The sequence below is a fragment of the Taudactylus pleione genome, unplaced genomic scaffold (genome assembly GCF_031769625.1).
Source record: "Taudactylus pleione unplaced genomic scaffold, aTauple2 ptg002674l, whole genome shotgun sequence".
Taxonomy (NCBI): domain Eukaryota; kingdom Metazoa; phylum Chordata; class Amphibia; order Anura; family Myobatrachidae; genus Taudactylus; species Taudactylus pleione.
The window spans coordinates 201,386-225,307 of NW_028287050.1; the positions used below are offsets into that span (position 1 = coordinate 201,386).

The 23,922-nt window shown below is 38.8% G+C and overlaps 1 protein-coding gene across 2 annotated transcripts in view; it reads left to right on the top strand.

Annotated features, from left to right (window-relative positions):
• The window catches only part of GMPPB (GDP-mannose pyrophosphorylase B), a 90,535-nt gene extending 67,508 nt beyond the window's left edge, over positions 1-23,027 (top strand). For both annotated transcript variants that reach the window (XM_088466219.1, XM_088466218.1), the window contains one exon: positions 22,532-23,027. In XM_088466219.1, coding sequence (XP_088322345.1) covers positions 22,532-22,663 — 132 coding nt within the window. In that variant the 3' untranslated portion in view covers positions 22,664-23,027. The remainder of the gene's footprint in view (positions 1-22,531) is intronic.
• Positions 23,028-23,922: the final 895 nt, after the last annotated feature.

Consider the following 23,922-nt stretch of genomic DNA (forward strand, 5'->3'; position numbering starts at 1 on the left):
TCTCTTCCCCTGTATGAGTGTGCTGTGTACATATTATAGTTACTGTGCTGTGTACATATTATAGTTAGTGTGGTGTAGTGAGGTCTCTTCCCCTGTATGAGTGTGCTGTGTACATATTATAGTTACTGTGGTGTAGTGAGGTCTCTTCCCCTGTATGAGTGTGCTGTGTACATATTATAGTTAGTGTGCTGTGTACATATTATAGTTACTGTGGTGTAGTGAGGTCTCTTCCCCTGTATGAGTGTGCTGTGTACATATTATAGTTACTGTGCTGTGTACATATTATAGTTAGTGTGGTGTAGTGAGGTCTCTTCCCCTGTATGAGTGTGCTGTGTACATATTATAGTTACTGTGGTGTAGTGAGATCTCTTCCCCTGTATGAGTGTGCTGTGTACATATTATAGTTAGTGTGCTGTGTACATATTATAGTTACTGTGGTGTAGTGAGGTCTCTTCCCCTGTATGAGTGTGCTGTGTACATATTATAGTTACTGTGGTGTAGTGAGATCTCTTCCCCTGTATGAGTGTGCTGTGTACATATTATAGTTAGTGTGCTGTGTACATATTATAGTTACTGTGCTGTGTACATATTATAGTTACTGTGGTGTAGTGAGATCTCTTCCCCTGTATGAGTGTGCTGTGTACATATTATAGTTAGTGTGCTGTGTACATATTATAGTTACTGTGCTGTGTACATATTATAGTTACTGTGGTGTAGTAAGATCTCTTCCCCTGTATGAGTGTGCTGTGTACATATTATAGTTAGTGTGCTGTGTACATATTATAGTTACTGTGGTGTAGTGAGATCTCTTCCCCTGTATGAGTGTGCTGTGTACATATTATAGTTAGTGTGGTGTAGTGAGGTCTCTTCCCCTGTATGAGTGTGCTGTATACATATTATAGTTAGTGTGGTGTAGTGAGGTCTCCTCCCCTGTATGAGTGTGCTGTGTACATATTATAGTTAGTGTGGTGTAGTGAGGTCTCTTCCCCTGTATGAGTGTGCTGTGTACATATTATAGTTACTGTGCTGTGTACATATTATAGTTACTGTGGTGTAGTGAGATCTCTTCCCCTGTATGAGTGTGCTGTGTACATATTATAGTTAGTGTGCTGTGTACATATTATAGTTACTGTGGTGTAGTGAGGTCTCTTCCCCTGTATGAGTGTGCTGTGTACATATTATAGTTACTGTGGTGTAGTGAGGTCTCTTCCCCTGTATGAGTGTGCTGTGTACATATTATAGTTAGTGTGCTGTGTACATATTATAGTTAGTGTGGTGTAGTGAGGACTCTTCCCCTGTATGAGTGTGCTGTGTACATATTATAGTTACTGTGCTGTGTACATATTATAGTTACTGTGGTGTAGTGAGATCTCTTCCCCTGTATGAGTGTGCTGTGTACATATTATAGTTACTGTGCTGTGTACATATTATAGTTAGTGTGGTGTAGTGAGGTCTCTTCCCCTGTATGAGTGTGCTGTGTACATATTATAGTTAGTGTGCTGTGTACATATTATAGTTAGTGTGCTGTGTACATATTATAGTTAGTGTGGTGTAGTGAGGACTCTTCCCCTGTATGAGTGTGCTGTGTACATATTATAGTTAGTGTGCTGTGTACATATTATAGTTACTGTGGTGTAGTGAGATCTCTTCCCCTGTATGAGTGTGCTGTGTACATATTATAGTTAGTGTGCTGTGTACATATTATAGTTAGTGTGCTGTGTACATATTATAGTTACTGTGCTGTGTACATATTACAGTTACTGTGGTGTAGTAAGATCTCTTCCCCTGTATGAGTGTGCTGTGTACATATTATAGTTAGTGTGCTGTGTACATATTATAGTTACTGTGGTGTAGTGAGATCTCTTCCCCTGTATGAGTGTGCTGTGTACATATTATAGTTAGTGTGGTGTAGTGAGGTCTCTTCCCCTGTATGAGTGTGCTGTGTACATATTATAGTTAGTGTGGTGTAGTGAGGTCTCCTCCCCTGTATGAGTGTGCTGTGTACATATTATAGTTAGTGTGGTGTAGTGAGGTCTCCTCCCCTGTATGAGTGTGCTGTGTACATATTATAGTTAGTGTGCTGTGTACATATTATAGTTACTGTGGTGTAGTGAGATCTCTTCCCCTGTATGAGTGTGCTGTGTACATATTATAGTTAGTGTGCTGTGTACATATTATAGTTAGTGTGGTGTAGTGAGGTCTCTTCCCCTGTATGAGTGTGCTGTGTACATATTATAGTTACTGTGGTGTGTACATATTATAGTTACTGTGCTGTGTACATATTATAGTTACTGTGCTGTGTACATATTATAGTTACTGTGCTGTGTACATATTATAGTTAGTGTGCTGTGTACATATTATAGTTACTGTGGTGTAGTGAGGTCTCTTCCCCTGTATGAGTGTGCTGTGTACATATTATAGTTAGTGTGGTGTAGTGAGGACTCTTCCCCTGTATGAGTGTGCTGTGTACATATTATAGTTAGTGTGCTGTGTACATATTATAGTTAGTGTGCTGTGTACATATTATAGTTAGTGTGCTGTGTACATATTATAGTTACTGTGCTGTGTACATATTATAGTTACTGTGGTGTAGTGAGATCTCTTCCCCTGTATGAGTGTGCTGTGTACATATTATAGTTAGTGTGCTGTGTACATATTATAGTTACTGTGGTGTAGTGAGATCTCTTCCCCTGTATGAGTGTGCTGTGTACATATTATAGTTACTGTGCTGTGTACATATTATAGTTACTGTGGTGTAGTGAGATCTCTTCCCCTGTATGAGTGTGCTGTGTACATATTATAGTTAGTGTGCTGTGTACATATTATAGTTAGTGTGCTGTGTACATATTATAGTTAGTGTGCTGTGTACATATTATAGTTACTGTGGTGTAGTGAGGACTCTTCCCCTGTATGAGTGTGCTGTGTACATATTATAGTTAGTGTGCTGTGTACATATTATAGTTACTGTGGTGTAGTGAGGTCTCTTCCCCTGTATGAGTGTGCTGTGTACATATTATAGTTACTGTGCTGTGTACATATTATAGTTAGTGTGGTGTAGTGAGGTCTCTTCCCCTGTATGAGTGTGCTGTGTACATATTATAGTTACTGTGGTGTAGTGAGGTCTCTTCCCCTGTATGAGTGTGCTGTGTACATATTATAGTTACTGTGCTGTGTACATATTATAGTTACTGTGGTGTAGTGAGGTCTCTTCCCCTGTATGAGTGTGCTGTGTACATATTATAGTTAGTGTGGTGTAGTGAGGACTCTTCCCCTGTATGAGTGTGCTGTGTACATATTATAGTTACTGTGCTGTGTACATATTATAGTTAGTGTGCTGTGTACATATTATAGTTACTGTGGTGTAGTGAGGACTCTTCCCCTGTATGAGTGTGCTGTGTACATATTATAGTTAGTGTGGTGTAGTGAGGTCTCTTCCCCTGTATGAGTGTGCTGTGTACATATTATAGTTAGTGTGCTGTGTACATATTATAGTTAGTGTGCTGTGTACATATTATAGTTACTGTGGTGTAGTGAGATCTCTTCCCCTGTATGAGTGTGCTGTGTACATATTATAGTTACTGTGCTGTGTACATATTATAGTTAGTGTGGTGTAGTGAGGACTCTTCCCCTGTATGAGTGTGCTGTGTACATATTATAGTTAGTGTGCTGTGTACATATTATAGTTACTGTGGTGTAGTGAGATCTCTTCCCCTGTATGAGTGTGCTGTGTACATATTATAGTTAGTGTGCTGTGTACATATTATAGTTACTGTGATGTAGTGAGATCTCTTCCCCTGTATGAGTGTGCTGTGTACATATTATAGTTACTGTGCTGTGTACATATTATAGTTAGTGTGGTGTAGTGAGGACTCTTCCCCTGTATGAGTGTGCTGTGTACATATTATAGTTAGTGTGCTGTGTACATATTATAGTTACTGTGGTGTAGTGAGATCTCTTCCCCTGTATGAGTGTGCTGTGTACATATTATAGTTAGTGTGCTGTGTACATATTATAGTTAGTGTGGTGTAGTGAGGTCTCTTCCCCTGTATGAGTGTGCTGTGTACATATTATAGTTACTGTGATGTAGTGAGGTCTCTTCCCCTGTATGAGTGTGCTGTGTACATATTATAGTTACTGTGCTGTGTACATATTATAGTTACTGTGATGTAGTGAGGTCTCTTCCCCTGTATGAGTGTGCTGTGTACATATTATAGTTACTGTGGTGTAGTGAGATCTCTTCCCCTGTATGAGTGTGCTGTGTACATATTATAGTTACTGTGGTGTAGTGAGGTCTCTTCCCCTGTATGAGTGTGCTGTGTACATATTATAGTTAGTGTGCTGTGTACATATTATAGTTAGTGTGCTGTGTACATATTATAGTTAGTGTGCTGTGTACATATTATAGTTACTGTGCTGTGTACATATTATAGTTACTGTGCTGTGTACATATTATAGTTAGTGTGCTGTGTACATATTATAGTTAGTGTGCTGTGTACATATTATAGTTAGTGTGCTGTTTACATATTATAGTTAGTGTGCTGTGTACATATTATAGTTACTGTGGTGTAGTGAGATCTCTTCCCCTGTATGAGTGTGCTGTGTACATATTATAGTTAGTGTGCTGTGTACATATTATAGTTAGTGTGCTGTGTACATATTATAGTTAGTGTGCTGTGTACATATTATAGTTAGTGTGGTGTAGTGAGATCTCTTCCCCTGTATGAGTGTGCTGTGTACATATTATAGTTAGTGTGCTGTGTACATATTATAGTTAGTGTGGTGTAGTGAGGTATCTTCCCCTGTATGAGTGTGCTGTGTACATATTATAGTTAGTGTGCTGTGTACATATTATAGTTACTGTGGTGTAGTGAGATCTCTTCCCCTGTATGAGTGTGCTGTGTACATATTATAGTTACTGTGCTGTGTACATATTATAGTTACTGTGCTGTGTACATATTATAGTTACTGTGGTGTAGTGAGATCTCTTCCCCTGTATGAGTGTGCTGTGTACATATTATAGTTACTGTGCTGTGTACATATTATAGTTACTGTGGTGTAGTGAGATCTCTTCCCCTGTATGAGTGTGCTGTGTACATATTATAGTTACTGTGGTGTAGTGAGGACTCTTCCCCTGTATGAGTGTGCTGTGTACATATTATAGTTAGTGTGCTGTGTACATATTATAGTTACTGTGGTGTAGTGAGGTCTCTTCCCCTGTATGAGTGTGCTGTGTACATATTATAGTTACTGTGCTGTGTACATATTATAGTTAGTGTGGTGTAGTGAGGTCTCTTCCCCTGTATGAGTGTGCTGTGTACATATTATAGTTACTGTGGTGTAGTGAGGTCTCTTCCCCTGTATGAGTGTGCTGTGTACATATTATAGTTAGTGTGCTGTGTACATATTATAGTTACTGTGGTGTAGTGAGGTCTCTTCCCCTGTATGAGTGTGCTGTGTACATATTATAGTTACTGTGCTGTGTACATATTATAGTTACTGTGCTGTGTACATATTATAGTTAGTGTGGTGTAGTGAGGTCTCTTCCCCTGTATGAGTGTGCTGTGTACATATTATAGTTACTGTGGTGTAGTGAGATCTCTTCCCCTGTATGAGTGTGCTGTGTACATATTATAGTTAGTGTGCTGTGTACATATTATAGTTACTGTGGTGTAGTGAGGTCTCTTCCCCTGTATGAGTGTGCTGTGTACATATTATAGTTACTGTGGTGTAGTGAGATCTCTTCCCCTGTATGAGTGTGCTGTGTACATATTATAGTTACTGTGCTGTGTACATATTATAGTTACTGTGCTGTGTACATATTATAGTTACTGTGGTGTAGTGAGATCTCTTCCCCTGTATGAGTGTGCTGTGTACATATTATAGTTACTGTGGTGTAGTGAGGACTCTTCCCCTGTATGAGTGTGCTGTGTACATATTATAGTTAGTGTGCTGTGTACATATTATAGTTACTGTGGTGTAGTGAGGTCTCTTCCCCTGTATGAGTGTGCTGTGTACATATTATAGTTACTGTGCTGTGTACATATTATAGTTAGTGTGGTGTAGTGAGGTCTCTTCCCCTGTATGAGTGTGCTGTGTACATATTATAGTTACTGTGGTGTAGTGAGATCTCTTCCCCTGTATGAGTGTGCTGTGTACATATTATAGTTAGTGTGCTGTGTACATATTATAGTTAGTGTGCTGTGTACATATTATAGTTAGTGTGCTGTGTACATATTATAGTTACTGTGGTGTAGTGAGATCTCTTCCCCTGTATGAGTGTGCTGTGTACATATTATAGTTAGTGTGCTGTGTACATATTATAGTTACTGTGGTGTAGTGAGGTCTCTTCCCCTGTATGAGTGTGCTGTGTACATATTATAGTTAGTGTGCTGTGTACATATTATAGTTAGTGTGGTGTAGTGAGGTCTCTTCCCCTGTATGAGTGTGCTGTGTACATATTATAGTTACTGTGGTGTAGTGAGGTCTCTTCCCCTGTATGAGTGTGCTGTGTACATATTATAGTTAGTGTGCTGTGTACATATTATAGTTACTGTGGTGTAGTGAGGTCTCTTCCCCTGTATGAGTGTGCTGTGTACATATTATAGTTACTGTGCTGTGTACATATTATAGTTAGTGTGGTGTAGTGAGGTCTCTTCCCCTGTATGAGTGTGCTGTGTACATATTATAGTTACTGTGGTGTAGTGAGATCTCTTCCCCTGTATGAGTGTGCTGTGTACATATTATAGTTAGTGTGCTGTGTACATATTATAGTTACTGTGGTGTAGTGAGGTCTCTTCCCCTGTATGAGTGTGCTGTGTACATATTATAGTTACTGTGGTGTAGTGAGATCTCTTCCCCTGTATGAGTGTGCTGTGTACATATTATAGTTACTGTGCTGTGTACATATTATAGTTACTGTGCTGTGTACATATTATAGTTACTGTGGTGTAGTGAGATCTCTTCCCCTGTATGAGTGTGCTGTGTACATATTATAGTTACTGTGCTGTGTACATATTATAGTTACTGTGCTGTGTACATATTATAGTTACTGTGGTGTAGTGAGATCTCTTCCCCTGTATGAGTGTGCTGTGTACATATTATAGTTAGTGTGCTGTGTACATATTATAGTTACTGTGGTGTAGTGAGGTCTCTTCCCCTGTATGAGTGTGCTGTGTACATATTATAGTTACTGTGCTGTGTACATATTATAGTTACTGTGGTGTAGTGAGGACTCTTCCCCTGTATGAGTGTGCTGTGTACATATTATAGTTAGTGTGCTGTGTACATATTATAGTTACTGTGGTGTAGTGAGGTCTCTTCCCCTGTATGAGTGTGCTGTGTACATATTATAGTTACTGTGCTGTGTACATATTATAGTTAGTGTGGTGTAGTGAGGTCTCTTCCCCTGTATGAGTGTGCTGTGTACATATTATAGTTACTGTGGTGTAGTGAGGTCTCTTCCCCTGTATGAGTGTGCTGTGTACATATTATAGTTAGTGTGCTGTGTACATATTATAGTTACTGTGGTGTAGTGAGGTCTCTTCCCCTGTATGAGTGTGCTGTGTACATATTATAGTTACTGTGGTGTAGTGAGATCTCTTCCCCTGTATGAGTGTGCTGTGTACATATTATAGTTAGTGTGCTGTGTACATATTATAGTTACTGTGGTGTAGTGAGGTCTCTTCCCCTGTATGAGTGTGCTGTGTACATATTATAGTTACTGTGGTGTAGTGAGATCTCTTCCCCTGTATGAGTGTGCTGTGTACATATTATAGTTAGTGTGCTGTGTACATATTATAGTTACTGTGCTGTGTACATATTATAGTTACTGTGGTGTAGTGAGATCTCTTCCCCTGTATGAGTGTGCTGTGTACATATTATAGTTAGTGTGCTGTGTACATATTATAGTTACTGTGCTGTGTACATATTATAGTTACTGTGGTGTAGTAAGATCTCTTCCCCTGTATGAGTGTGCTGTGTACATATTATAGTTAGTGTGCTGTGTACATATTATAGTTACTGTGGTGTAGTGAGATCTCTTCCCCTGTATGAGTGTGCTGTGTACATATTATAGTTAGTGTGGTGTAGTGAGGTCTCTTCCCCTGTATGAGTGTGCTGTGTACATATTATAGTTAGTGTGGTGTAGTGAGGTCTCCTCCCCTGTATGAGTGTGCTGTGTACATATTATAGTTAGTGTGGTGTAGTGAGGTCTCTTCCCCTGTATGAGTGTGCTGTGTACATATTATAGTTACTGTGCTGTGTACATATTATAGTTACTGTGGTGTAGTGAGATCTCTTCCCCTGTATGAGTGTGCTGTGTACATATTATAGTTAGTGTGCTGTGTACATATTATAGTTACTGTGGTGTAGTGAGGTCTCTTCCCCTGTATGAGTGTGCTGTGTACATATTATAGTTACTGTGGTGTAGTGAGGTCTCTTCCCCTGTATGAGTGTGCTGTGTACATATTATAGTTAGTGTGCTGTGTACATATTATAGTTAGTGTGGTGTAGTGAGGACTCTTCCCCTGTATGAGTGTGCTGTGTACATATTATAGTTACTGTGCTGTGTACATATTATAGTTACTGTGGTGTAGTGAGATCTCTTCCCCTGTATGAGTGTGCTGTGTACATATTATAGTTAGTGTGCTGTGTACATATTATAGTTACTGTGGTGTAGTGAGGTCTCTTCCCCTGTATGAGTGTGCTGTGTACATATTATAGTTAGTGTGCTGTGTACATATTATAGTTACTGTGGTGTAGTGAGATCTCTTCCCCTGTATGAGTGTGCTGTGTACATATTATAGTTAGTGTGCTGTGTACATATTATAGTTAGTGTGGTGTAGTGAGGTCTCTTCCCCTGTATGAGTGTGCTGTGTACATATTATAGTTAGTGTGCTGTGTACATATTATAGTTACTGTGGTGTAGTGAGATCTCTTCCCCTGTATGAGTGTGCTGTGTACATATTATAGTTAGTGTGCTGTGTACATATTATAGTTAGTGTGGTGTAGTGAGGTCTCTTCCCCTGTATGAGTGTGCTGTGTACATATTATAGTTACTGTGGTGTGTACATATTATAGTTACTGTGCTGTGTACATATTATAGTTACTGTGCTGTGTACATATTATAGTTACTGTGCTGTGTACATATTATAGTTAGTGTGCTGTGTACATATTATAGTTACTGTGGTGTAGTGAGGTCTCTTCCCCTGTATGAGTGTGCTGTGTACATATTATAGTTACTGTGCTGTGTACATATTATAGTTAGTGTGCTGTGTACATATTATAGTTACTGTGGTGTAGTGAGGACTCTTCCCCTGTATGAGTGTGCTGTGTACATATTATAGTTAGTGTGCTGTGTACATATTATAGTTAGTGTGCTGTGTACATATTATAGTTAGTGTGCTGTGTACATATTATAGTTAGTGTGCTGTGTACATATTATAGTTACTGTGCTGTGTACATATTATAGTTACTGTGGTGTAGTGAGATCTCTTCCCCTGTATGAGTGTGCTGTGTACATATTATAGTTAGTGTGCTGTGTACATATTATAGTTACTGTGGTGTAGTGAGATCTCTTCCCCTGTATGAGTGTGCTGTGTACATATTATAGTTACTGTGCTGTGTACATATTATAGTTACTGTGGTGTAGTGAGATCTCTTCCCCTGTATGAGTGTGCTGTGTACATATTATAGTTAGTGTGCTGTGTACATATTATAGTTAGTGTGCTGTGTACATATTATAGTTACTGTGGTGTAGTGAGATCTCTTCCCCTGTATGAGTGTGCTGTGTACATATTATAGTTACTGTGGTGTAGTGAGGACTCTTCCCCTGTATGAGTGTGCTGTGTACATATTATAGTTAGTGTGCTGTGTACATATTATAGTTACTGTGGTGTAGTGAGGTCTCTTCCCCTGTATGAGTGTGCTGTGTACATATTATAGTTACTGTGCTGTGTACATATTATAGTTAGTGTGGTGTAGTGAGGTCTCTTCCCCTGTATGAGTGTGCTGTGTACATATTATAGTTACTGTGGTGTAGTGAGGTCTCTTCCCCTGTATGAGTGTGCTGTGTACATATTATAGTTACTGTGCTGTGTACATATTATAGTTACTGTGGTGTAGTGAGGTCTCTTCCCCTGTATGAGTGTGCTGTGTACATATTATAGTTAGTGTGGTGTAGTGAGGACTCTTCCCCTGTATGAGTGTGCTGTGTACATATTATAGTTACTGTGCTGTGTACATATTATAGTTAGTGTGCTGTGTACATATTATAGTTACTGTGGTGTAGTGAGGACTCTTCCCCTGTATGAGTGTGCTGTGTACATATTATAGTTAGTGTGGTGTAGTGAGGTCTCTTCCCCTGTATGAGTGTGCTGTGTACATATTATAGTTAGTGTGCTGTGTACATATTATAGTTAGTGTGCTGTGGACATATTATAGTTACTGTGGTGTAGTGAGATCTCTTCCCCTGTATGAGTGTGCTGTGTACATATTATAGTTACTGTGCTGTGTACATATTATAGTTAGTGTGGTGTAGTGAGGACTCTTCCCCTGTATGAGTGTGCTGTGTACATATTATAGTTAGTGTGCTGTGTACATATTATAGTTACTGTGGTGTAGTGAGATCTCTCCCCCTGTATGAGTGTGCTGTGTACATATTATAGTTAGTGTGCTGTGTACATATTATAGTTACTGTGATGTAGTGAGATCTCTTCCCCTGTATGAGTGTGCTGTGTACATATTATAGTTACTGTGCTGTGTACATATTATAGTTAGTGTGGTGTAGTGAGGACTCTTCCCCTGTATGAGTGTGCTGTGTATATATTATAGTTAGTGTGCTGTGTACATATTATAGTTACTGTGGTGTAGTGAGATCTCTTCCCCTGTATGAGTGTGCTGTGTACATATTATAGTTAGTGTGCTGTGTACATATTATAGTTAGTGTGGTGTAGTGAGGTCTCTTCCCCTGTATGAGTGTGCTGTGTACATATTATAGTTACTGTGATGTAGTGAGGTCTCTTCCCCTGTATGAGTGTGCTGTGTACATATTATAGTTACTGTGCTGTGTACATATTATAGTTACTGTGATGTAGTGAGGTCTCTTCCCCTGTATGAGTGTGCTGTGTACATATTATAGTTACTGTGGTGTAGTGAGATCTCTTCCCCTGTATGAGTGTGCTGTGTACATATTATAGTTACTGTGGTGTAGTGAGGTCTCTTCCCCTGTATGAGTGTGCTGTGTACATATTATAGTTAGTGTGCTGTGTACATATTATAGTTACTGTGCTGTGTACATATTATAGTTACTGTGCTGTGTACATATTATAGTTACTGTGCTGTGTACATATTATAGTTAGTGTGCTGTGTACATATTATAGTTAGTGTGCTGTGTACATATTATAGTTAGTGTGCTGTTTACATATTATAGTTAGTGTGCTGTGTACATATTATAGTTACTGTGGTGTAGTGAGATCTCTTCCCCTGTATGAGTGTGCTGTGCACATATTATAGTTAGTGTGCTGTGTACATATTATAGTTAGTGTGCTGTGTACATATTATAGTTAGTGTGCTGTGTACATATTATAGTTAGTGTGGTGTAGTGAGATCTCTTCCCCTGTATGAGTGTGCTGTGTACATATTATAGTTAGTGTGCTGTGTACATATTATAGTTAGTGTGGTGTAGTGAGGTCTCTTCCCCTGTATGAGTGTGCTGTGTACATATTATAGTTAGTGTGCTGTGTACATATTATAGTTAGTGTGCTGTGTACATATTATAGTTAGTGTGGTGTAGTGAGGACTCTTCCCCTGTATGAGTGTGCTGTGTACATATTATAGTTAGTGTGCTGTGTACATATTATAGTTACTGTGGTGTAGTGAGATCTCTTCCCCTGTATGAGTGTGCTGTGTACATATTATAGTTACTGTGCTGTGTACATATTATAGTTACTGTGCTGTGTACATATTATAGTTACTGTGGTGTAGTGAGATCTCTTCCCCTGTATGAGTGTGCTGTGTACATATTATAGTTACTGTGCTGTGTACATATTATAGTTACTGTGCTGTGTACATATTATAGTTACTGTGGTGTAGTGAGATCTCTTCCCCTGTATGAGTGTGCTGTGTACATATTATAGTTACTGTGGTGTAGTGAGGACTCTTCCCCTGTATGAGTGTGCTGTGTACATATTATAGTTAGTGTGCTGTGTACATATTATAGTTACTGTGGTGTAGTGAGGTCTCTTCCCCTGTATGAGTGTGCTGTGTACATATTATAGTTACTGTGCTGTGTACATATTATAGTTAGTGTGGTGTAGTGAGGTCTCTTCCCCTGTATGAGTGTGCTGTGTACATATTATAGTTACTGTGGTGTAGTGAGGTCTCTTCCCCTGTATGAGTGTGCTGTGTACATATTATAGTTAGTGTGCTGTGTACATATTATAGTTACTGTGGTGTAGTGAGGTCTCTTCCCCTGTATGAGTGTGCTGTGTACATATTATAGTTACTGTGCTGTGTACATATTATAGTTACTGTGCTGTGTACATATTATAGTTACTGTGGTGTAGTGAGATCTCTTCCCCTGTATGAGTGTGCTGTGTACATATTATAGTTACTGTGCTGTGTACATATTATAGTTACTGTGCTGTGTACATATTATAGTTACTGTGGTGTAGTGAGATCTCTTCCCCTGTATGAGTGTGCTGTGTACATATTATAGTTACTGTGGTGTAGTGAGGACTCTTCCCCTGTATGAGTGTGCTGTGTACATATTATAGTTAGTGTGCTGTGTACATATTATAGTTACTGTGGTGTAGTGAGGTCTCTTCCCCTGTATGAGTGTGCTGTGTACATATTATAGTTACTGTGGTGTAGTGAGGTCTCTTCCCCTGTATGAGTGTGCTGTGTACATATTATAGTTAGTGTGCTGTGTACATATTATAGTTAGTGTGCTGTGTACATATTATAGTTACTGTGGTGTAGTGAGGTCTCTTCCCCTGTATGAGTGTGCTGTGTACATATTATAGTTACTGTGCTGTGTACATATTATAGTTAGTGTGGTGTAGTGAGGTCTCTTCCCCTGTATGAGTGTGCTGTGTACATATTATAGTTACTGTGGTGTAGTGAGATCTCTTCCCCTGTATGAGTGTGCTGTGTACATATTATAGTTAGTGTGCTGTGTACATATTATAGTTACTGTGGTGTAGTGAGGTCTCTTCCCCTGTATGAGTGTGCTGTGTACATATTATAGTTACTGTGGTGTAGTGAGATCTCTTCCCCTGTATGAGTGTGCTGTGTACATATTATAGTTAGTGTGCTGTGTACATATTATAGTTACTGTGCTGTGTACATATTATAGTTACTGTGGTGTAGTGAGATCTCTTCCCCTGTATGAGTGTGCTGTGTACATATTATAGTTACTGTGCTGTGTACATATTATAGTTACTGTGGTGTAGTAAGATCTCTTCCCCTGTATGAGTGTGCTGTGTACATATTATAGTTAGTGTGCTGTGTACATATTATAGTTACTGTGGTGTAGTGAGATCTCTTCCCCTGTATGAGTGTGCTGTGTACATATTATAGTTAGTGTGCTGTGTACATATTATAGTTACTGTGCTGTGTACATATTATAGTTACTGTGGTGTAGTAAGATCTCTTCCCCTGTATGAGTGTGCTGTGTACATATTATAGTTAGTGTGCTGTGTACATATTATAGTTACTGTGGTGTAGTGAGATCTCTTCCCCTGTATGAGTGTGCTGTGTACATATTATAGTTAGTGTGCTGTGTACATATTATAGTTAGTGTGCTGTGTACATATTATAGTTACTGTGCTGTGTACATATTATAGTTAGTGTGGTGTAGTGAGGTCTCTTCCCCTGTATGAGTGTGCTGTGTACATATTATAGTTAGTGTGGTGTAGTGAGGTCTCTTCCCCTGTATGAGTGTGCTGTGTACATATTATAGTTAGTGTGGTGTAGTGAGGTCTCTTCCCCTGTATGAGTGTGCTGTGTACATATTATAGTTACTGTGCTGTGTACATATTATAGTTACTGTGGTGTAGTGAGATCTCTTCCCCTGTATGAGTGTGCTGTGTACATATTATAGTTAGTGTGCTGTGTACATATTATAGTTACTGTGGTGTAGTGAGGTCTCTTCCCCTGTATGAGTGTGCTGTGTACATATTATAGTTACTGTGGTGTAGTGAGGTCTCTTCCCCTGTATGAGTGTGCTGTGTACATATTATAGTTAGTGTGCTGTGTACATATTATAGTTAGTGTGGTGTAGTGAGGACTCTTCCCCTGTATGAGTGTGCTGTGTACATATTATAGTTACTGTGCTGTGTACATATTATAGTTACTGTGGTGTAGTGAGATCTCTTCCCCTGTATGAGTGTGCTGTGTACATATTATAGTTAGTGTGCTGTGTACATATTATAGTTACTGTGCTGTGTACATATTATAGTTACTGTGCTGTGTACATATTATAGTTAGTGTGCTGTGTACATATTATAGTTAGTGTGGTGTAGTGAGGTCTCTTCCCCTGTATGAGTGTGCTGTGTACATATTATAGTTACTGTGGTGTGTACATATTATAGTTACTGTGCTGTGTACATATTATAGTTACTGTGGTGTAGTGAGATCTCTTCCCCTGTATGAGTGTGCTGTGTACATATTATAGTTAGTGTGCTGTGTACATATTATAGTTAGTGTGGTGTAGTGAGGTCTCTTCCCCTGTATGAGTGTGCTGTGTACATATTATAGTTACTGTGGTGTGTACATATTATAGTTACTGTGCTGTGTACATATTATAGTTACTGTGCTGTGTACATATTATAGTTACTGTGCTGTGTACATATTATAGTTAGTGTGCTGTGTACATATTATAGTTACTGTGGTGTAGTGAGGTCTCTTCCCCTGTATGAGTGTGCTGTGTACATATTATAGTTAGTGTGGTGTAGTGAGGTCTCTTCCCCTGTATGAGTGTGCTGTGTACATATTATAGTTAGTGTGCTGTGTACATATTATAGTTACTGTGGTGTAGTGAGATCTCTTCCCCTGTATGAGTGTGCTGTGTACATATTATAGTTAGTGTGGTGTAGTGAGGTCTCTTCCCCTGTATGAGTGTGCTGTGTACATATTATAGTTAGTGTGCTGTGTACATATTATAGTTACTGTGGTGTAGTGAGGTCTCTTCCCTTGTATGAGTGTGCTGTGTACATATTATAGTTACTGTGGTGTGTACATATTATAGTTACTGTGCTGTGTACATATTATAGTTACTGTGCTGTGTACATATTATAGTTACTGTGCTGTGTACATATTATAGTTACTGTGCTGTGTACATATTATAGTTACTGTGGTGTAGTGAGATCTCTTCCCCTGTATGAGTGTGCTGTGTACATATTATAGTTAGTGTGCTGTGTACATATTATAGTTAGTGTGGTGTAGTGAGGTCTCTTCCCCTGTATGAGTGTGCTGTGTACATATTATAGTTACTGTGGTGTGTACATATTATAGTTACTGTGCTGTGTACATATTATAGTTACTGTGCTGTGTACATATTATAGTTACTGTGCTGTGTACATATTATAGTTAGTGTGCTGTGTACATATTATAGTTACTGTGGTGTAGTGAGGTCTCTTCCCCTGTATGAGTGTGCTGTGTACATATTATAGTTAGTGTGGTGTAGTGAGGTCTCTTCCCCTGTATGAGTGTGCTGTGTACATATTATAGTTAGTGTGCTGTGTACATATTATAGTTACTGTGGTGTAGTGAGATCTCTTCCCCTGTATGAGTGTGCTGTGTACATATTATAGTTAGTGTGGTGTAGTGAGGTCTCTTCCCCTGTATGAGTGTGCTGTGTACATATTATAGTTAGTGTGCTGTGTACATATTATAGTTACTGTGGTGTAGTGAGGTCTCTTCCCCTGTATGAGTGTGCTGTGTACATATTATAGTTACTGTGGTGTGTACATATTATAGTTACTGTGCTGTGTACATATTATAGTTACTGTGCTGTGTACATATTATAGTTACTGTGCTGTGTACATATTATAGTTACTGTGCTGTGTACATATTATAGTTACTGTGCTGTGTACATATTATAGTTAGTGTGCTGTGTACATATTATAGTTAGTGTGCTGTGTACATATTATAGTTACTGTGCTGTGTACATATTATAGTTACTGTGCTGTGTACATATTATAGTTACTGTGCTGTGTACATATTATAGTTACTGTGCTGTGTACATATTATAGTTAGTGTGCTGTGTACATATTATAGTTACTGTGGTGTAGTGAGGTCTCTTCCCCTGTATGAGTGTGCTGTGTACATATTATAGTTACTGTGGTGTGTACATATTATAGTTACTGTGCTGTGTACATATTATAGTTACTGTGCTGTGTACATATTATAGTTACTGTGCTGTGTACATATTATAGTTAGTGTGCTGTGTACATATTATAGTTACTGTGGTGTAGTGAGGTCTCTTCCCCTGTATGAGTGTGCTGTGTACATATTATAGTTAGTGTGCTGTGTACATATTATAGTTACTGTGGTGTAGTGAGATCTCTTCCCCTGTATGAGTGTGCTGTGTACATATTATAGTTAGTGTGGTGTAGTGAGGTCTCTTCCCCTGTATGAGTGTGCTGTGTACATATTATAGTTAGTGTGCTGTGTACATATTATAGTTACTGTGGTGTAGTGAGGTCTCTTCCCCTGTATGAGTGTGCTGTGTACATATTATAGTTACTGTGGTGTGTACATATTATAGTTACTGTGCTGTGTACATATTATAGTTACTGTGCTGTGTACATATTATAGTTACTGTGCTGTGTACATATTATAGTTAGTGTGCTGTGTACATATTATAGTTACTGTGGTGTAGTGAGATCTCTTCCCCTGTATGAGTGTGCTGTGTACATATTATAGTTAGTGTGCTGTGTACATATTATAGTTAGTGTGGTGTAGTGAGGTCTCTTCCCCTGTATGAGTGTGCTGTGTACATATTATAGTTACTGTGGTGTGTACATATTATAGTTACTGTGCTGTGTACATATTATAGTTACTGTGCTGTGTACATATTATAGTTACTGTGCTGTGTACATATTATAGTTAGTGTGCTGTGTACATATTATAGTTACTGTGGTGTAGTGAGGTCTCTTCCCCTGTATGAGTGTGCTGTGTACATATTATAGTTAGTGTGGTGTAGTGAGGTCTCTTCCCCTGTATGAGTGTGCTGTGTACATATTATAGTTAGTGTGCTGTGTACATATTATAGTTACTGTGGTGTAGTGAGATCTCTTCCCCTGTATGAGTGTGCTGTGTACATATTATAGTTACTGTGCTGTGTACATATTATAGTTACTGTGGTGTAGTGAGATCTCTTCCCCTGTATGAGTGTGCTGTGTACATATTATAGTTACTGTGCTGTGTACATATTATAGTTAGTGTGGTGTAGTGAGGTCTCTTCCCCTGTATGAGTGTGCTGTGTACATATTATAGTTAGTGTGCTGTGTACATATTATAGTTACTGTGCTGTGTACATATTATAGTTACTGTGCTGTGTACATATTATAGTTACTGTGGTGTGTACATATTATAGTTACTGTGCTGTGTACATATTATAGTTACTGTGCTGTGTACATATTATAGTTACTGTGCTGTGTACATATTATAGTTAGTGTGCTGTGTACATATTATAGTTACTGTGGTGTAGTGAGGACTCTTCCCCTGTATGAGTGTGCTGTGTACATATTATAGTTAGTGTGCTGTGTACATATTATAGTTACTGTGGTGTAGTGAGATCTCTTCCCCTGTATGAGTGTGCTGTGTACATATTATAGTTAGTGTGCTGTGTACATATTATAGTTACTGTGGTGTAGTGAGGACTCTTCCCCTGTATGAGTGTGCTGTGTACATATTATAGTTAGTGTGCTGTGTTCATATTATAGTTAGTGTGCTGTGTACATATTATAGTTAGTGTGCTGTGTACATATTATAGTTACTGTGCTGTGTACATATTATAGTTACTGTGCTGTGTACATATTATAGTTAGTGTGCTGTGTCCATATTATAGTTACTGTGGTGTAGTGAGGACTCTTCCCCTGTATGAGTGTGCTGTGTACATATTATAGTTACTGTGCTGTGTACATATTATAGTTACTGTGCTATGTACATATTATAGTTAGTGTGCTGTGTACATATTATAGTTACTGTGGTGTAGTGAGGACTCTTCCCCTGTATGAGTGTGCTGTGTACATATTATAGTTAGTGTGCTGTGTACATATTATAGTTAGTGTGGTGTAGTGAGATCTCTTCCCCTGTATGAGTGTGCTGTGTACATATTATAGTTAGTGTGCTGTGTACATATTATAGTTACTGTGCTGTGTACATATTATAGTTACTGTGCTGTGTACATATTATAGTTAGTGTGCTGTGTACATATTATAGTTACTGTGGTGTAGTGAGGTCTCTTCCCCTGTATGAGTGTGCTGTGTACATATTATAGTTAGTGTGGTGTAGTGAGGTCTCTTCCCCTGTATGAGTGTGCTGTGTACATATTATAGTTAGTGTGCTGTGTACATATTATAGTTAGTGTGGTGTAGTGAGGTCTCTTCCCCTGTATGAGTGTGCTGTGTACATATTATAGTTACTGTGGTGTGTACATATTATAGTTACTGTGCTGTGTACATATTATAGTTAGTGTGCTGTGTACATATTATAGTTACTGTGGTGTAGTGAGATCTCTTCCCCTGTATGAGTGTGCTGTGTACATATTATAGTTAGTGTGCTGTGTACATATTATAGTTAGTGTGGTGTAGTGAGGTCTCTTCCCCTGTATGAGTGTGCTGTGTACATATTATAGTTACTGTGGTGTGTACATATTATAGTTACTGTGCTGTGTACATATTATAGTTACTGTGCTGTGTACATATTATAGTTACTGTGCTGTGTACATATTATAGTTAGTGTGCTGTGTACATATTATAGTTACTGTGGTGTAGTGAGGTCTCTTCCCCTGTATGAGTGTGCTGTGTACATATTATAGTTAGTGTGGTGTAGTGAGGTCTCTTCCCCTGTATGAGTGTGCTGTGTACATATTATAGTTAGTGTGCTGTGTACATATTATAGTTACTGTGGTGTAGTGAGATCTCTTCCCCTGTATGAGTGTGCTGTGTACATATTATAGTTAGTGTGGTGTAGTGAGGTCTCTTCCCCTGTATGAGTGTGCTGTGTACATATTATAGTTAGTGTGCTGTGTACATATTATAGTTACTGTGGTGTAGTGAGGTCTCTTCCCCTGTATGAGTGTGCTGTGTACATATTATAGTTACTGTGGTGTGTACATATTATAGTTACTGTGCTGTGTACATATTATAGTTACTGTGCTGTGTACATATTATAGTTACTGTGCTGTGTACATATTATAGTTAGTGTGCTGTGTACATATTATAGTTACTGTGGTGTAGTGAGATCTCTTCCCCTGTATGAGTGTGCTGTGTACATATTATAGTTAGTGTGCTGTGTACATATTATAGTTAGTGTGGTGTAGTGAGGTCTCTTCCCCTGTATGAGTGTGCTGTGTACATATTATAGTTACTGTGGTGTGTACATATTATAGTTACTGTGCTGTGTACATATTATAGTTACTGTGCTGTGTACATATTATAGTTACTGTGCTGTGTACATATTATAGTTAGTGTGCTGTGTACATATTATAGTTACTGTGGTGTAGTGAGGTCTCTTCCCCTGTATGAGTGTGCTGTGTACATATTATAGTTAGTGTGGTGTAGTGAGGTCTCTTCCCCTGTATGAGTGTGCTGTGTACATATTATAGTTAGTGTGCTGTGTACATATTATAGTTACTGTGGTGTAGTGAGATCTCTTCCCCTGTATGAGTGTGCTGTGTACATATTATAGTTAGTGTGGTGTAGTGAGGTCTCTTCCCCTGTATGAGTGTGCTGTGTACATATTATAGTTAGTGTGCTGTGTACATATTATAGTTACTGTGGTGTAGTGAGGTCTCTTCCCCTGTATGAGTGTGCTGTGTACATATTATAGTTACTGTGGTGTGTACATATTATAGTTACTGTGCTGTGTACATATTATAGTTACTGTGCTGTGTACATATTATAGTTACTGTGCTGTGTACATATTATAGTTAGTGTGCTGTGTACATATTATAGTTACTGTGCTGTGTACATATTATAGTTACTGTGCTGTGTACATATTATAGTTACTGTGCTGTGTACATATTATAGTTACTGTGCTGTGTACATATTATAGTTAGTGTGCTGTGTACATATTATAGTTACTGTGGTGTAGTGAGGTCTCTTCCCCTGTATGAGTGTGCTGTGTACATATTATAGTTACTGTGGTGTGTACATATTATAGTTACTGTGCTGTGTACATATTATAGTTACTGTGCTGTGTACATATTATAGTTACTGTGCTGTGTACATATTATAGTTAGTGTGCTGTGTACATATTATAGTTACTGTGCTGTGTACATATTATAGTTACTGTGGTGTAGTGAGGTCTCTTCCCCTGTATGAGTGTGCTGTGTACATATTATAGTTAGTGTGGTGTAGTGAGGTCTCTTCCCCTGTATGAGTGTGCTGTGTACATATTATAGTTAGTGTGCTGTGTACATATTATAGTTACTGTGGTGTAGTGAGATCTCTTCCCCTGTATGAGTGTGCTGTGTACATATTATAGTTAGTGTGGTGTAGTGAGATCTCTTCCCCTGTATGAGTGTGCTGTGTACATATTATAGTTAGTGTGCTGTGTACATATTATAGTTAGTGTGCTGTGTACATATTATAGTTACTGTGCTGTGTACATATTATAGTTACTGTGCTGTGTACATATTATAGTTACTGTGGTGTGTACATATTATAGTTACTGTGCTGTGTACATATTATAGTTACTGTGCTGTGTACATATTATAGTTACTGTGCTGTGTACATATTATAGTTAGTGTGCTGTGTACATATTATAGTTACTGTGCTGTGTACATATTATAGTTAGTGTGGTGTAGTGAGATCTCTTCCCCTGTATGAGTGTGCTGTGTACATATTATAGTTAGTGTGCTGTGTACATATTATAGTTACTGTGCTGTGTACATATTATAGTTAGTGTGCTGTGTACATATTATAGTTACTGTGCTGTGTACATATTATAGTTACTGTGGTGTAGTGAGGACTCTTCCCCTGTATGAGTGTGCTGTGTACATATTATAGTTACTGTGCTGTGTACATATTATAGTTACTGTGCTGTGTACATATTATAGTTACTGTGCTGTGTACATATTATAGTTAGTGTGGTGTAGTGAGATCTCTTCCCCTGTATGAGTGTGCTGTGTACATATTATAGTTAGTGTGCTGTGTACATATTATAGTTACTGTGCTGTGTACATATTATAGTTACTGTGCTGTGTACATATTATAGTTACTGTGCTGTGTACATATTATAGTTACTGTGCTGTGTACATATTATAGTTAGTGTGGTGTAGTGAGGTCTCTTCCCCTGTATGAGTGTGCTGTGTACATATTATAGTTCGTGTGCTGTGTACATATTATAGTTAGTGTGCTGTGTACATATTATAGTTACTGTGGTGTAGTGAGGACTCTTCCCCTGTATGAGTGTGCTGTGTACATATTATAGTTACTGTGCTGTGTACATATTATAGTTACTGTGCTGTGTACATATTATAGTTAGTGTGCTGTGTACATATTATAGTTACTGTGGTGTGTACATATTATAGTTACTGTGCTGTGTACATATTATAGTTACTGTGGTGTAGTGAGGACTCTTCCCCTGTATGAGTGTGCTGTGTACATATTATAGTTAGTGTGCTGTGTACATATTATAGTTAGTGTGCTGTGTACATATTATAGTTACTGTGCTGTGTACATATTATAGTTACTGTGCTGTGTACATATTATAGTTAGTGTGCTGTGTACATATTATAGTTACTGTGGTGTAGTGAGGACTCTTCCCCTGTATGAGTGTGCTGTGTACATATTATAGTTAGTGTGCTGTGTACATATTATAGTTAGTGTGGTGTAGTGAGATCTCTTCCCCTGTATGAGTGTGCTGTGTACATATTATAGTTACTGTGCTGTGTACATATTATAGTTACTGTGGTGTAGTGAGATCTCTTCCCCTGTATGAGTGTGCTGTGTACATATTATAGTTACTGTGCTGTGTACATATTATAGTTAGTGTGCTGTGTACATATTATAGTTAGTGTGCTGTGTTCATATTATAGTTACTGTGCTGTGTACATATTATAGTTACTGTGCTGTGTACATATTATAGTTACTGTGCTGTGTACATATTATAGTTACTGTGCTGTGTACATATTCTAGTTACTGTGCTGTGTACATATTATAGTTAGTGTGCTGTGTGTGTATTATAGTTAGTGTGGTGTAGTGAATACGGCCCTATGAATGGATGTAGTGTCTGTATTATTAGACCCCTGAGTTACTCTTGGTGTAATGTATCTATAAATCTGCTTTTTCCTTCCTAGGTGCGGATGGAGAACGTGACCGTTCTGGGGGAGGATGTTATTGTGAATGATGAACTTTACCTGAATGGCGCCAATGTCTTACCCCACAAGTGCATCTGCGAGTCAGTGCCGGAGCCCCGGATTATCATGTAGAGGCACCAGGAGACTATATTGCGCCCTTCATCCTATGTAACGAGGCACTGAAGGACTGAGATACCATATCTGACCTCATCCGTGCCAGAGCACCCAGTCGCAATGTACTTGGCTCCAGCTTGTTGGCATAGACTGAAGTTCTGACCGACCCTTTTCCTAATGACTGTGGTGAATCTCTGGGAAAGGTCGGAGCAGTAAATGAGATTGTTTGTGTGGCTGGAAGCAGCGAGATTGGGTGAGAGTCCTGCAGCTGCCCCGGTGTAGCCGAGCGCATTACAGCGTCTGTGACACTACGCAGAGCGCTGGACCCAGACGTCTGCTGGTTTCCGCTCAGCTATTCTTTATAAAGAAACGCAGTCCTGCATGGTGGTGTCTTCATTTTGTCTTTATAAGATGCATATTTACTAAGTCCTTAATGTCACCTTCTGGCCGCTCAGCCGAGGTCCATCCCTCACTATCTGAGAAGCAGGAACCGTACGGGCAAAATGTCCTGTAACCAGTTCCCCTGTCCCATCGTCCTCCTGACTAATTACAGAAGTGACCCACCTGGCGATGGGCTGTTTATGTGGCCTGCATCTAAAGTACCAACAGGGCATCTACACCAGGCCCCAGAAATGGTCCTCAAACCCTAACCACAGCCACAAAGCCCTCTACTGCTGGAGACTTACCCGGTATAAATTATATAGCCAAAGCCCTTTACATATGACGCTGAATCAGTATATAAGCTGTATAATGAACTATACAACAGACCTGCGTGGAAAAATATTTGATACAATTTATTATAAAGCTATTACATTATAATACTGTCAGTATATCCATTATATTGTGCCTAAAAGTTGTTAACAATTGCATCACATATTACATGCCGTTGTGCCCGATCGCACGGGTGCTTTTTACCAGCAAGTCCACGTATATTGCAAGCAAGAGGCCAAACTCAGCAAAGGGTCCCTCGATTTATACAGGTCTCCTGTAGTTGTGTTGGTGTAACGCTAGAACAGGAAATATTTGTGCAGCAGCAGTGTGAGTACAAACTAGCAAATCCTGAATGACTGGCTTGTGTAGTGGGGCTCAACACAGCAGCAATTGTTGGTAATTTGCCGGCATGAGGCACTCAGGAATAGTAAATCCACTGTCCTGTACTGATGAGAACCGCTGCCAGCTCCAATAAATTTCCCCTGCAACCGGCGTCAGCTCACAGGGCTGAGGTAAGCACCTGACGCAGTCTATGTGGACACAAGATGAGTAATAGCAGCATGCAC